This window comes from Herpailurus yagouaroundi, unplaced genomic scaffold (genome assembly GCF_014898765.1).
Source record: "Herpailurus yagouaroundi ecotype Mexico unplaced genomic scaffold, PumYag 163, whole genome shotgun sequence".
NCBI classification, from domain to species: domain Eukaryota; kingdom Metazoa; phylum Chordata; class Mammalia; order Carnivora; family Felidae; genus Herpailurus; species Herpailurus yagouaroundi.
In genome coordinates, this window is record NW_024412404.1 from 36,005,436 (window position 1) to 36,021,602 (window position 16,167).

A 16,167-nucleotide genomic window follows, 5' to 3' on the forward strand; every position below is an offset into this window, starting at 1 on the left:
TTTATTTATTTTTGAGAGAGAGACAGAGCATGAGTGGAGGAGGGGCAGAGAGAGAGGGAGACACAGAATCCGAAGCAGGCTCCAGGCTCCAAGCGGTCAGTACAGAGCCCGACATGGGGCTCGAACTCACGAACCGTGAGATCATGACCTGAGTCAAAGTCGGATGCTCAAGCGACTGAGCCACCCAGGTGCCCCCTTGGTCATCTGCTTTGGTATTTGAATTGAGATCCTAGTTCTTGACTTAGGAGCTCTGGACACTGACCTTCATTCTTACAACATTAATTCTACTTGACATTTCAACTTTGATTTCTATGTTCCTCTGAACCAAAATACTGAGTCAGACTGAGTCCACTAAGTAACAGGATAAAGGGACTAAGTGCAGCCTTTACATCATGCAAGTCTATCCTCCTGTCTTCTGTAGATTATGCTGCCTGAACACAGTATTTTATCTTGTACTCTTTTTATGACATGTATGCAAGCCTCACACCGAGTGCCCTTGCATCCTTTCTCTTCATTTCTAGCACCTAACACACTATGACATCATTGTGCTCACTACATAGTTATAGAGTTGGATTAAAAGAGATGTTACTGACCTCTTCACCAGTTTTCTTCCTGCCCAAAGCATACTGCTTTGTTGCTTCGATAAATCGCACAGGGATATTATATACTCGCTTATTAAAGAATACAACTAGTGTATATGGCTGTTTGGAATCATGGCCGGAGCTTTTCCGAATAAGAAATGATCCATCCTGTTTATTAAAAGAAAAACATGATTACGGTGAGTATATTTATGTTTTCACAGGTTATTAATCAGTTCATACCTACATTATATTCCAAATGTAATTATTGAGCTATGTGATTTTCATCATTGATTATAGTTTATTATTTTCCAAGAAAATACTTCAGTAAAATATATACTTACAGAAAATCCGGAGTGAGGTCAATGCCAGCTTTTTGATGCATGAAATAAGATGTTATATTTATAGATTTAGAAATGTTTAATCTTTAGATTAAGATTAAATAAAAAGGGCACTCTTGAACTAGGAACCATGTCTACGAGTTACCTATGACTAAAAGAAATATGAAACAAATTCCATTTAGAAGTACTATGAGAAGAAAGCAGAAATTGGGAATCAAAACATTTGATGTGATGAGAATTCTCTTCCCCAAAACTTATACTGAAGCAGAAAAAACTGTAACACAACATACCAAATTAATTAAATATTTTATAAAATATTCTAGGGGTGTCTGTCTGGCAGTAGAGCATGAAACTCTTAATCTTGGGGTTGTGAGTTTGAGCCACATGTTGGGTGTAGAGATTACTTAAAATGAATCCATAATTTAAAAACTTAAAAAATAAATATTCTATATCAGAAATTCAAAAATTTTGAACAAAAAATGGACAAAAAGCAGAAGGAAGAAATGCAACAAGAGTTCATCAAACTCAGGAAGGAAACTGAAGAGAAAGGCAAATCTGGGTCAGAAATGAAGAAATTACAAGATGCCCAAGGGACAATACCTTTAAATGAAGATACGATAAATGAGTAAAGGAAGGCATGGAAGCAACCAAGACAGAAAACAACAAACAAGGAGATTTAAAAGAAGAAGAAGAAGAAGAAGAAGAAGAAGAAGAAGAAGAAGAAGAAATACAATAGGGTCAGAGTGGTTAAAATGGAAGAAAGACAAAAAAGGCCCAAAATGCATGTAATTTGAGTCCTTGAAGAGAAAAACAAAACAATAGAAGAGAACTACTGTTTAAGACTGGAATTTTATTGGAAAAATAAATTTATTGGAAATAAATTTATTGGAAATAAGAGAAAACTTAAATCTATATATAGAAAGGGGTTCCATCTATCTGAAAAAATTGACCTGAAAATCAACTCAGAGACACATTCTAGAAAACTATTAGATTTTAAAAACAAAAGGTCTGCAGAGCCTTCAGACTAAAATATGAAATCACACATAAGGGTAAGAAAATAACATTAGCAACGGACTTCTCAAAAACATCCTATAAAACAAGGTGGGGCACCAGGGTGGCTTGGTTGGTTAAGCGTCTGACTCTTGGTCTCAGCTCAGTTCATGATCTCACGGATCACGAGTTCGAGCCCCACATTGGGCTCTGTGCTGATGCATGGAGCCTACTTAGGATTCTGTCTCTCCTTCTTTCTGCTCCTCCCCTCTGTGTGTGTATGTGTGTGCTCTCTCTCTCTCTGTCTCAAAAAAGAAAATAAATAAACTTAAAAAAAAAAAAAAACAAGACAATACAATGGAGCAACACTTTCAAAACTCAAGACAAGGGTTTTTATAAGCTGTCAAGGTATCCTCCAGGTTATCAGGTTATTAAAAAAACAGCTTTGAATGTGCAAGAACTCAGGGAATAATGTAAACATAGTCCTTCCTGAGAATCTACCACAAGGTGAGATTTGTCAAACAAAAAGAGATAACTGGAAAGCCAGCCAGCAAAGGGATGAATGGAAAGCATTTAATATATTTAATTGTAGAGGTAGGACTAGAGCAAAGGTAGCAAAAACCAGTATGTAAATGTCATATATTCTGACAAAGTAGGTGCAAGTGAAAAAAAAAAAAAAAAAAAGAAATGGAAGAAGGAAAGAGCAAGAAAAGGAAAGGTGGCACTTTAATTTTGGATTTTCTAAACTAACTGCTCCTAGTGTTTCCTACATGGTTTGCCTTGGACTCTCTAAAAATTTACTTCCGGGTACTTTCTGCCACCTTGACCTTGATCTTTTAACCCATGCATTGATCCAAAATAGACTGTTACTTCTCACTCCTGAATGGATCTCGTGTAGGAGCAAGCCTTACAGAGATCTGCCCCTGCAGCCTTCTCTCCCACTGTTTGGAGAGCAGTGGGGCTTATGGATCCTTGCAAAGGAAGGACAAATAGAAATAAGATGTAGGAACAAAGAGGGAGATGCTTGAAAGACAGGAGGGGATGGCAATGGCTCTTGAATAAGTAAATAAAAAAGATCCCTGCATCTATAATCGCTGCAATTATTTGGTCAGCGAATTATTGGGATGACAGCTGTGCCTATAGTAGACTGGGAACAGAATATGGGATTTAAAAATGGTCACACCTGGGGCACCTGGGTGGCTCAGTGGGTTAAGCATCTGACTTCGGCTCAGGTCATGATCTCATGGTTTGTGAGTTCGAGCCCCACGTCCAGCTCTGTGCTGACAGCTTGGAGCTTGGAACCTGCTTCGGATTCTGTGTCTCCCTCTCTCTCTCTGCCCCTCCCCTGCTCGGGCTGTTTCTCTCTCCTCTCTCTCTCTCTCTCTCTCTCTCAAAAATGAATAAACATTAAAAAAGTCTTTTAAATGGTCAAACCTTGTTTGATCTGTATAAAGCCTCTTCAGCAGACTTTCGATCGCAGGCACCGGCATACCACGGCTTGCAGTGGATGTCAGCTTCCTGTGAAATGGAAAAGAATGTCAGTAGCACAGTACCTTCTGGCACTGAAAACAAAGTCCCACTTTGCATTACCAAGACAAATCTGTGTTTGGACCAGTAATTTGAAAATGAGTTTTCTGCTTCTTTTGATCAATCACAGGATTACATAATTGACTTTTTTCTCATTTGGCCTTAGTGCTTGAGCATTCTTATCAATCAATCAATCAATCAATCCTGCCTGATTCCTGAGCCATTTATTCCTTCCTCTTAAACAAGTTATAATCTCCCTTTCTATTGTGATCTTATTGTTGTTGCTTTGTGGGGTGCATCTTAATTTCCAAAATGTTTTTACCAAATATTATCTTATTTGATTCTTTTAACTGTTTTGAAGGCAAGAAGGACACATAATATCATCCCTATTTTACATCTGAGAAAGCTTAGGGAGACTTGCCCAAGGGCATACAGAGTTCTTTCTCTGTCTTTTTAAAAACTGTGCTGTGTTGTGTGTTTTAATATCATATGCCTCCACAGATCTATTCTGAGAAAATTACACAGTTTAAATAGAATCTATGTGAGAGGAAGAACAATAAAAACAACATACTTCTTTGCTAGTTTTGAAGAAACACAATTGTTATTTAGGGCATCTAGAATACAAAGTGGAATACATCGAGCAGGGACTTAATCCCTGAAAAAGAAAAGTGTAGTCTGTATCCATCAGCAAGTGATAACTCCCAAGCTGACTTTTAAAATACAGTCTATCCTCAAGCTTTACCCCAAACCCCTTATAAGAAAACGTGCCCTTTCCTGCATTTTAATGGTAGCAATAAGAGTTCATTCATACCTGTTCTGACAAATGAGGGTTAGATGAAAACTGGCCATCCACAGCTGGGCTTCCCCCTTCTGGAAATCCTGGAAGGGATTTGAAAAATCAATGGGGTCTTCATCTTATCTTGAGAAGTTATTATGTCCATACTCTCAACACTGTGCTGGGCGCTGCAGGGGGCACACACACTGACAAATCATTCACACGCCAAAAAAAATCCTTAATTGCAGTGGTTCTCAAAGCATGGTCTGAGGACCTCAGGAATCCCCAGGATTCTTTCAGAGAGGTTGTGAGGTCTTTTCCAAATCCGTATCTTTGTGAAGCCCAAAGTTCTTCATATACTTCAGCCAGAAAAACATCGCAACAGATTGAATGTAGAGGCAGATATGAGAATCCAGCTGTCCCTGTTAGTCTAGGCATTAAAGAGACTTCAAAAATGCAAAACAATGCCACTCTTTCCACTCAATTGTTTTTGTTTGGAAAATATAGTGGTTTTTCATGAAAATATTTTATGTTAACATGTAATGGGTTTAACATTTTTAAAGGAAAAAATAAAAGTTTTAATTAAAAATGGATTAATAAATATGTTTTAAATGTCTGTTTTAATTAATACATTAAGTATCAATAGAAAGAAACATGTGAACCAAAGGTCTTTGGGTCTGCAATGATTTTAAGAGTGTTTAAATGGTCCTGAGACCAAGACATGTGAAAATTGCTGCCTTAAGGCATAAACTTCCTCAAGGAGTTTATAATCTAAATGTGGAGACACATGAAATACAGAAAATACTGCATTCATTCATTCATTCATTCATCATCGTGTGCCTGCCATGGATCAAGGCATTGGGGATAGATATATAGTGGTCAAACAAAACAGCAAAATGCCCTTCCCTCATGGAGCTTAAGTTTTAATGGAGTGATTGAGACAGGCAATAAAGACATAAGAAATATATATGCAATATTACAGAGTTGTAAGTGCAAGGAGAAAAATAAGCAGGGAAGGGGTTTGGGGTTAGCCTTGGAAAAGCAATATGTTGAAATAGGCTAGTCGGGAAGGCCTCACTGAGGTGACATTTAGGTAAGATCTGCAGTGAGAGAGGGAGGAGGCATGCAGATATCTCAGGAAAGAGTGTTCCAGGTAAGGGGAATAGGGCAAGGGGCCTAGCATGTTTGAGGGATGGAGAGGGGGTCATTGTGCCTGGAGTGTGGAGGGAAACGGAGAGAAAAATAAGGGATGAAGTCAGACACCAGGTAATGAAGGGACCAGCGGTGTAGGACTTGGTGGACCCCTTAGCATGACTTGAGCCTTAACAGACACGGTATGGGAAGCTTTTGGGGGGGTTTTGAACAGAGTAGTAATGTAATCTGCCTGTCTTTCAACAAGGTCACTCTGGCTGCAGGGCTGGAAATAGATCCAAGAAAGCAAGGGCAGAGAGAAGAGGCCAGTTTGGTGTTCTTGCAAGCCCAGGCAGGAGATGATGATGGCCTAGAACAGATGGTGGCAGTGGATGGTTGGATATCAATTATATTTTGAAAGAATAGCTGGAAGGTGTGTGAGGAAAACAAGAGAGGGACACTCGGGTGGCTCAGTGGGCTAAGCATCTGATTTCGGCTCAGGTCATGATCTCACAGTTCGTGGGTTTGAGCCCCTCATCAGGCTCTGTGCTGACAGCTCAGAGCCTGGAGCCTGCTTCGGATTCTGTGTCTCTCTCTTTCTCTGCTCCCCCTGCCACTCACACTGTCTGTCCCTGTCTCTCTCAAAAATAAACATTTAAAAAAAATTTTTAAAAAAGCAAGCAAGCAAGCCAGCAGTCCTGGGGAGCTCTAAGTTTTTGACCAGAGCAACCAGAATTGTCCTTTATTAGGAAGGGAAGCATGCAGGAGAAACAGGCTTAGATGTTTTCTCCTGGATGTTCAAAAGCGACAGCCACCCGTTGTAACAGGATCGGGCAGTGATGGCTTGGCGGGCCCAGCAAGGCTGGGCGTGAAGGAAGGGTGCGTTCTCATGGGTCGGGACAGTACTCCTGGGTGGGCGCAGCCACAGAGGGTGGGAGGTCAGGCTCTCCCAGGCCACACAGTATAAGGTGGTTGGTGGTTATTGTAGCTTGGGCAGTTAGGGGAGTTCAAGCCTGATATTTTCTGACCCTTGAATAAGTGCCAGTCCTGTTCTACTTTCCACATCTTAGTTCATTTTGTCCTCACACGGGCCCATTGTGGGAGGAGCTATTAGACCCCATTTTCCAACTGAGGCCCTGACCGCCCCATTCGAAACAGCAGACTCCACTGCCTCCGTTACTCTGTGACCCTACCCCTGCCAACTTGCTTTCTTTTTCTTTATAGCACTTTAACATTTACCCAATAGCATATGATTTATCCAGTTGTTTCTGGTTTTTGTCTATCTCCCCTGGTAGAATAGAAGCTCCATAATGGCAGGGATTCATTTGTTTTGTTCAGTGCTGTCTACCCTGTGTCTAGAACAGTGTCTGGCATGTGACAGAAGGTTAGTAAGGATTTGTCAGTTGAAAGAATTATTTAGGTTGAAAAACAATAAAAAGTATAATGAAGCTTTACACAGTGAAAAAGAACATTTCTATAGCCAAACCATTTGCACTTTGTGTTCAGAATTTAAGAATACATATGTCTTTTATATATATGTTTGAATTTCATTTATTGAGATAAATAAAAAAATCTAATTGAAACCTGATTATGTTATGATTAACATAAATGCACATAATTTTTTTGTTTATAACAATTATTTTATTTATGTTTACCAAATCTTGCTTATTTTGGAATATCTTCCAAATTACCCATGCACACTGGGGTTTTGTTTTGTTTTTTCATTTTTTCCTACATTTGAGTAGAAGGGAAATCAAAGTTTGGGCAGTTCTGTTCTACAAGTCTGACTTCATATGTTTTTAGGGTGATGTTCTATTTGCCTTGGGAAAATTATCCAGCTATTTGCCAAATATTTTTAGAGTAGCTTTTGTGGATATATTTTATGAGCATCAAAGTGTCTTTTAGATTTAATTTCAATAACTATCATTTATTGAAGACCTTGTATATACAAAGCACTATATCAGGTACTTAATCTTATTTTAAAAACAGTTGTACTATTTTTATTAAAAAATTAAATATAAAAGATGCCCAGTATGACTGGTAAAATATTGAATCAATACTAAAAAAAGAAAAATGATGTCAGATTTATTTACTTTTGAAAATTACTCCATGAAACAAATATTCTTTTTTAAAATCTTTGTTTGTTTGTTTTGAGAGAGAGAGAGTGCACATGCAAGTGTGAGTAGGGGCGAGGCAGAGAGAGAGAGGGAGAGACAGAGAATCTCAAGCCGGCTCCACACCGTCAGCACAGAGCCTGATGAGGGGCTTCATCACAAACTAAGAGACCACGACCTGAGCCGAAATCAGTAGTTGGACGCTTAACCAGCCAAGCCACTCAGGTGTCCTGAAATAAATACTGTGGCTCCATCTAACAGAAAAGGAAACAAGTCAGAGAGGGCACTAAGATCCTCCAGCTGGAAGTGTTGCTCAGACATGAAGATCCAGCCTTACCTACAACGTGATATTGTTTTTCATGTTTCACCATACTTACTTGGCAGAGGTACAGGTTTGTGATGGATTTGTCTGCAAGGAAGAATTTCAGATTAATTAAAGGGCAAAGCACAAGACGAACAAGTCTGACATTTTGCTTGCACTGAAGATGCTCTGAGCAGGGGCATCACAAAGGAGTCAACCCAAATGGCCAATAAAACATATTGAAGGACAGATAAGGCACCAAAACCTTCAAGGTAAGTAAAACTATCCCCTTTAGTTTTTGAAAAGGAAGGGCCTTGACTAAAGTGTTAGATTTTAGTGAAGACCAATAAACCCAAATATTAGATCTTTGTGAGTCTAAGAAGTTCTTTTAAAGTTCTTTCCTACTTAACACCTTTAAAAATTTTAATTGCAAAACAATGAATGTCAGATCTTTACCAAGCACTAAGCCCATGTCACTATGCAATGTAACGATACAGGTGTTAGGGAAACTTATTTTTAAAGGAAGGGATTCTTACTTCTGGGCAGGAGGAAACACTGATGACTGCATATTTTCTTGTCTGTGACTAGATGCTCGGTGGCGTTCAGCAGGTATGGGTTTTTCTGCATTGAGAAAGTTTTCATATCAGACTAGAGTGAAATGTCTGTTCCCAACCCAGCAACATCAACCGAGAAGAAACGGATTTGGTCCGATGTTTTCCTATGAACCCATCTTTCACCAGGATGCCATCTGTTTGTGCACCTGTCAGTCTGGTGATGTGTTTGCACTATTAGGACCGGGCATCCTACCCAGCAGTGTTGCAGGCACACCTCACAGCTCTGTGGCAATATACATGGGGACTGAGCCACGGGGGCTGGACCTTTAAATGTGTGAGTACAGGTGGGAGCCAGAGACGAACAAGTTTGACCCACACCTGTATCCCTCACACAGGTGTTGCAACACACTTAGTTTATCTTCATTAGTCATAAGAGGTGTTAAAAGTAATTTCTAACTGATAAGAGGTAAAATATGAGAGTTTACAAATAATCTACTCTTTTTGCAAAATTAACTGAGCAAATTCAAGGTCATCCCGATAATAATGTTAATCACATTTGCATTTCATTGTGTTTTCCTGAGTGGGAGAAGAAAGGGTGGGGTTATAACTGGTACACAGGGAAATGGGTAAACCTGAAATGTAAGAAATTTATGCTGAATTTATGTTGAACTTTACTGCTGGACCATGGATAAATGTGATGATAAATTATTTTAATGCTTTGTTCTCCTTCAAATTTGGTCTAGGGTGTGTCAGAATCTCGGTATGTCTATGGGTGTGTGTTCCACATGGAAGAAAGGTGAACTATGGGTCTTCTGTTACAGGACCCCAAAAGAGTAAAAGTAGTATGAACTCAAAGATTCAAATAAATGATAAAATAGACTTGAGGGGTTCATGTAATGCAGCAAAATTCAGAAGCCTTGAGGCCCTGAAGAATGTTTTAAGTCAATGGCACCCTACTTTGAGCTGCCATGTGAGATGTTTTGTTCATGACTTTACAACTTGATAATTTCGGAAGGAGAAACAATGAACACACTTGGTTCCCACAGCCTGATGACCACCCTGCTTTGTCTCTGCAGTCCTGGAGGTTTCCTTTCTAGGTGAGAAGAGGCTGTTCACCTGCACTGGGCTTGGAAGATTATTGCCTCTGTCCCTGAGACAAGTCACAAAAGAGACAGCATGCCAAGCTCTTGTACTAGGAGCCCTTTGGGAATGAGGACACCGGAGCTGCGTGGCACATGCCAAGAGCTCCTTCTGGGCTGGTTTTCAAAGGCTCCTGAAGTCAATGGAATTTGCACAGGGTTGAGCTTACTTCCTGCAGAGGCTCACCCTAGGGCTCCACTATAATTTGAGCTCCCTGCTCAACAGGCACAGAAAACTGTAAGGTATGGAAGGACAGTGAGGCAAAAGCATCAAAGGAAAGGGAGATGAAAGCCAGATAGCAGAAAGGGAGTGATAGCTAAAAAATAGCCTGGAGGAAGAAAGATGTGGGAAACAGATGTAAAAAAAAACAAACAAACAATGGTGCAGTTGAAGCAGACAGGCGAGGTGTAGGACACATTCAGAAAATGTCCAACATCCATCGTCAAAGAAACCAGAGCATTTTATGTGGATGTGCCCATGTGAACTCAGGAAATGGTGAGAATACTCAGCTTTAACGCTGGGTAGCTTCAGTTGTAGAATTAGACGGTTTAGGGCTTTAACTCTATATAGTGTTCTAAGTGTTGAGATCATGGATAGTTCTTACTTCTTTCTTTTTTTTTTATTTCCCCCAATATTTTTCAAATACAGATAGTTTTTTAAATGGAAAATTCCAATTAAAAGTATTTGTGAGGTTTTAAGGATACGATAAAGCGAAGAAAAACATTTGAAGATGTGAGGTACTAAAATAGACATTTGAATTCAGAAAACATTACTTTCAACACTTAGCAAAAGAACTTGCTCAGATAAACAGATTTTTATAAGTTTCATTACTGTAACTAAGCTATTGTTTCTAAAATACATGAATGCTTCTAAATAAGTCTTCATATCTATGTAAAGCCATGGATCCGTGTCTGGCAAGTCATATGTCTCCAAACAGGCAGGTTTGGGGCGTGTAGACTACAGCCTTGCCCCAAAGACACTGGCTCAAAATCTCAGGTCCTTCCTGCTCGTTGCAAAGCCAAGGCCACTTTATTTAGAAACCCGAGTTTCATATTCACAATTGCTTTATAAGTAGACAAAGCAAATTAGAAATACACTTATGTACAAATCCTTAATTAAAATAGCTTTGAGAGGACATACTCATCCTTCAGAATAATACAGGTTTACCTTCACAAACAGCTGAAGCGTTCTGTTGAGGTGTAAGTGGAGTCTATTAAAAAAAAATAGGCAAGGATATTCACTACGGTGGGATGTGGAAATAAATGTCAAAGCAACATGATTAAAATAAGTACTTGGGGAGGGCATTTCTTTGATGCATAGCTATTGTTTCAATCACAAGAACAACAATAAAAAGCACCCAGTTCCCAGCCCAACATCTGCAATAAGCAGCAATGGACTAGAAGTGTATCACGGAAGGGGCAGTGTCGCCCTGGTGTAGGGACTTCCGTGCCCTGTCAACAAGGCTCACGGATGCCGTGACCCCCAGTAGCTGCTGGCCAGTAGCTCTTGCACAGAGGGAAAGTGGCCTCTGGCTCTGGTCTTAGGGCCCCACCTCAGTGTTTGCTACGTGACTGCAGATGTCAGGTTACAGAGTAGGCACTAGGTCAAGGGGGGCTTCCTCAGACAGTGGGCTGGCCCAGGTTCCCCACATTCTGGCCAGAATCCAAGTGTAGTCGGGCCTGTGTGTGCCTGATACACCATTAGCCCCCAGGCCGGCAGATGGAAAGCAGACACAGGCGCTCCCCATGGGGAAGGCAGATGTCAGGGGAGGAAGGGAGCCCGGCTGCCACCTTGGATCTGCTGCTCACACTCGGTGAAGCCCCTCACCCCCCGCCCCTCCCGCCCCTGGGGCTAAGTGAGGATGAGCTCCTCCCATGCAGCCTCTTCCCTGGCTAACTGAGGAAGCTAAATTTCTCTTGGAGCATCTGGGCGGCAACTTCAGTTGCTAAAATTGCTGTGTTCACCTTAGCTGGAAGCACTGTCAACTTTAAATAAGGGAATAAGAATAAGCATGGCAGGAAATATGAAACACATTTAAATGCAAAATTAACTTACTGTCTTCAGTGGGGTAGCTGGTTTTTTCCTGGAGGATAAAAAGAGATTGGGCTTTGTTAAAACATAACAAAGATAAAGTGGAGCTGACTGCTCATCATTTCACTCTTCAGTTTAAACTAGAATAATAAACATGATATGAGTGTGTTGGGAGACTACCCTTCAAGGGCAGAGGGGGATGGAATGGGGATTTAGACCTGATCCTCCCAGCTTCAGATAGAGTCCACTGACAGATGGCTAAGAGTTAACTGGGGATAAACGGGAGCGCCAGTTGCCAGGGAGTCAGGATAGCTGAGTTCTTGTTCCAGTTCCGCTGCTGATTGCTCTGTGACCTCAGGCCTCTTTCTCTCGCCTGTGAGGCTGGTTGCAGCTTTAGTTTCCTTGTCCGTAAAATGAGGACTAGACTCGGTATTTTGAAAGTATGGACGCAGAGACCTCCCATCCTCCAAGGGTAAGCTCGGGCTACAGCGTATGGACGCGAGTGGAGATAGGAGGATGGCCCAGCAGGTGGAACCGCAGCCAGCGCCCCTCCTTGCCCACTGCTGTCCTGCCTCAGGTGACTATTCTCTACTAGACACTTACCTAGGATTTCATCCCGAACAGAGAAATCGAAGGCCAACACAAGTGTGAAAACCACTGTGATTTGTGGTCCTGTAGGGGCTTGTCTCAGCTTGGTTCCAGTAGAGATTATAATCGAATATTGTAAAAGTGTATACTTCTTTTCTGTGTTTAAAGACTGTCACCTCCTCTCTCTCTCTCTCTCTCTCTCTCTCTCTCTCTCTCCTTCTCGGTCTCTTTCTCTTTGTTTTTGGCTCAGAGCTGGAAGATGGGAGGAAGAACACTAACAATTCCCAAGTGCCTGTCTCTGGGTTAGGCTTTTCATGTTCCTTAAACCTCACGGTGACCTTTTAAAATGGATATTATTGTTGCATTTTGGAGATTAGGAAACTGAGGCTCAGAGAGATTAAGTAATTTGCCCAAAGTGATAAAACTCAGGCAAGGGAGAAATTTTGGTCAATAAACCTTTGAACCTAAGAATTTCTTTGCTTTCCACAGAGGTGGAATCAAGATTATAATCATGCAGGCCAGCTTTGTACATATTTAAGCGGGCTTTTAAAATAACCTATTGAATCAATATAAAATTATGGGGGTCACTGTTTGTGATATTAATACGTTACAGCACCTAGCAGTTTACAAAGCTCTTTTACATTCAATAAGAAAGTATTACTCTCTTATCTCACCTTTGAAAGGAACCTCGGCAGTATGGCCTTTGATGGAACAATCCAGTGTGTGCTCTTGGGTGTACACGTGTTTGTTTACATATCATTAACTACTCGAAAGAGAAGTGGAGGAGTAGAAAGCAAAGATGAAACCTGCTCGTGGGTCTCAAAATTATTCAGGCGCTGGAGCTTCTGTCTTTCGGAACACAGGTCAATGAACTCAAGACTTAACTAAGAGTTTAGGGGAGGAAAGACTGCTGGTTCTTTACTTCAGCAGGAGACCCGTAGTCTGACTAGCATGCCAGGGGAGCGGAGGAGGAGAACAGGGCAGTGGGGCTTGTTTTCCACACCCTTTAGGAACACACCTACTGTAACGTGAGGTGCACCTGTATCTGAGCCTGGGCCGCTGTGCTCCTCTGGAGGGAAATAGCAGAAAAAGCCCCCGCGTTCCCCCCCCCCCCCGGGTTCTCAGGCAGGACCGCTCTGTGGATTCCAGGAGGCCCTGCCCACAGCAGTGGTGGAGAGCGTCCACTCACATCTCACAGGGCTGATTCTCCACAGCAGGTACTCACCCGGCCCGGGGCATTGGGGACGGCGCAGCAGGAGAAGGTGACTTGGCGTCCCAGGCCCCGCTGTTACGACCTGCACAAACATACACACAGGTTAGTCTCCAAGTCCTGAACCTGGGGCTGACGGTCACAGTGAGGCTGGCCTTTCCAGCAGGCTCAGAGATGTAGGCACATTTTTGGTTTTTTTCAGTCAAGCATGTAGAGGGGGTTACACAGAAGCTATTGGGGAAAGCCTATAGGCAAAGGTGATGAAATATCTAAATGATGGCAATTTATAAGCTCAGAACCAGAATGAGAAGTAGGGACTCCATCTTAATATTTCTAAATGACCTTCTCTTCCATGACACAAGCACAGAACCCCTGATTCTGTGGGCTCAGTGAAAGCCCCCCAGTGTTCCTATAGGAAGGAGCCAAGAGCTCATACCTGCATCTATATACACACACACTGCACAGATGTGCACACCAGCAGTGCCCAGGGACAACGTGACAGACCCACCACTCCCACTACGAGCCCACATGAACCTCACATTCACAGGCTGTTCATTCATCTCTGAATTCTCAGGCCTTTTTGCCCGTTGCACAGACAGATTGAGACAAGTAACAAGCTACTGCCTAATCGCATCTTCCAGAGTCACAGAAGGGACCCAGCGGGCCTCATCTGCTGCACCGCACTGCCCTCCCGCTACCTAAGGCAGGGGGCAGACGGTCATGAGGGAGGAACGGAGGCAGGCAGAGCTTCACCATCAGGACAGAGCAGGCCAGGAGGGAGAGAGCCAGACACCAAGCCAGCTCCCCTCCACGTCTCCTGGCTGCCTTCTCTCAGGGTGATGCTCACCTGCCTGGCCGTCACGGCCCAGTGAGACAAAAGCGCTTTATTGACTTAAAGTGAACCGAATACCCATTTTGTTAAGAAACGACTACATTTCTAAGCCCACAGTTCCTACTGGACCTACAGGGGATGCTCTGGAAATATAGGTTGGACCTGCCCTCAGTATGTATTATTTTAGTTTGCGAGATAAAGCACGTATCGGTGAGTGCTGAGGCAGTAATCGCCTACTGAGAATTACTGAGAACCTGGTACGTGAAGAGCACTGTGTCAGGGGTTGTGGAAGAGGTGAAGACGCAGAGATAGGCCTCTGCCCCCTCGGAATTTGCAACATGAAGACATACGCCCGCCATGCAGCTTCACCTCACAGGACCACCTACGCCAAACACAAAAAAGAAAAAGGCCTCCACAGGCATGAAAAATAGAGATCATAAAGCTCATTCTCATGTACTTTAGAGAGAGAGAGAGAGAGGCCTTCAGGCTTTCGCTTAGAGCCCATCCACTCCTTTTCTACACACAGTCCTTACACAGAACTAGTTTCCACGAATGCCCGGAACGGCCCTCCACAGGACTCTCACTTACATGTTAACCCAATCTTGATGTGACTTTTAAGAACTTTTGCAAAAGAGACTATGTTCAGAATTTTTACCATTTCATATGACAATAAACTGCCATCTGAATATGAAGTGTGGGTCCAAGTGTGTCTCACTGGTTGGTGAACCAACCAAATGGATGTTGTCCTTCAAATTCTTAATACCTGACTGATGCTATTAAAATACCCTTGGCTACTCATAGATCTTGATGGAGGGTTTCAGGGACGGAGGGGGGAAAACGCTCGTCCGAAAAGTAAGGAAATAGAAAGAAGGTCTGAGTCAGAACTTCCTCCCTGGGGTTTTCCCTCTCTTTCGATGCCAAAGGCTCATCTGGCCTGGGGTACATGGTTGTCATATTTTTACTGCCTGGCTTCTCTACGGAGCTTCCCTTCCCTTCACATCTTCAGTCTGCCAACATGACCCTTCCCCCGCCCTCGCTCATAAATAACTTCTGCTATCAGAGAGGGAGGAGCATGCCTCCTTCCCCTGTGGTGGTACCATAAGTGTCGGTGGGAAACCCATGGTCTCACACCAGGACAGGGTTCTAGTTATTTCTTTGCCACCAGATGGGCTGGGTGACCTCTTACAAGTCACTGCGTTTCAGTCTCCCCCACTGTGAAATGGGGACACAACCACGCCCGTACCTAGCTCACAGTTATGGTGGTAAGACGAGAGGGGAACCTGGAAAATGTAAAGAATTAGCCAAATATAAACTAATATTTCTGGAAAGGGACTGAAAGTACTTGAGGTAAAAACATTACGCTAAGTGAAAAGAGCCAGAGGGAGAAGGCTTCCTACTATATGACTCCAGCTATATGAGATGTTCAGAAAAGGCCAATCTACATCAACAGGAAGCAGATCAGTGGTTGCCTGGGGCTGGGGGTGGGAAGAACATTCACCAAAAATGGGCATAAAGGATCTTTTGGAGTTGGTGTGGGCAAGGAGATTTTCTACAACTGGATTGTAGTGATGGTTGAAAAACTCTGTAAATGTAATGATTTATAAAAAATACTGCAGTACACTGTTGGTGGGAATGCAGACTGGTGCGGCCACTCTGGAAAACAATGTGGAGGTTCCTCATAAAATTAAAAATACATCTACCCTATGACCCAGAAATAGCACTGTTAGGAATTCATCCAAGGGATACGTGAGTGCTGATCATAGGGGCACATGCACCCCAATGTTTATAGCAGTGCTATCAATAATAGCTAAATTATGGAAAGAGCCCAAATGTCCATCGACTAATGAGTGGATAAAGAAGATGTGGTTTATATGTACAATGGAATACTATTTGGCAATGGGAAAGAATGAAATCCTGCCATTTGCAACAACACGGATGGAACCGGAAGGTATTATGCTAAGTGAAATAAGTCAGTCAGAGAAAGACAGATATCATATGTTTACACTCATATGTGGAACTTGAGAAACTTAACAGAAGTTAAGAGGAAGGGAAGGG

General features: G+C 42.3%; 1 protein-coding gene across 2 annotated transcripts in view; it reads right to left on the reverse strand.

Annotated features, from left to right (window-relative positions):
- BLNK (B cell linker) overlaps positions 1–16,167 on the reverse strand; it is a 76,494-nt gene that overhangs the window by 4,965 nt on the left and 55,362 nt on the right. For both annotated transcript variants that reach the window (XM_040486011.1, XM_040486012.1), the window contains 8 exons: positions 13,296–13,365; positions 11,507–11,534; positions 10,619–10,661; positions 8,294–8,378; positions 7,834–7,865; positions 4,248–4,315; positions 3,344–3,427; positions 594–749 (listed from right to left, as the gene is read on the reverse strand). In XM_040486011.1, coding sequence (XP_040341945.1) covers positions 594–749; positions 3,344–3,427; positions 4,248–4,315; positions 7,834–7,865; positions 8,294–8,378; positions 10,619–10,661; positions 11,507–11,534; positions 13,296–13,365 — 566 coding nt within the window. The remainder of the gene's footprint in view (positions 1–593; positions 750–3,343; positions 3,428–4,247; positions 4,316–7,833; positions 7,866–8,293; positions 8,379–10,618; positions 10,662–11,506; positions 11,535–13,295; positions 13,366–16,167) is intronic.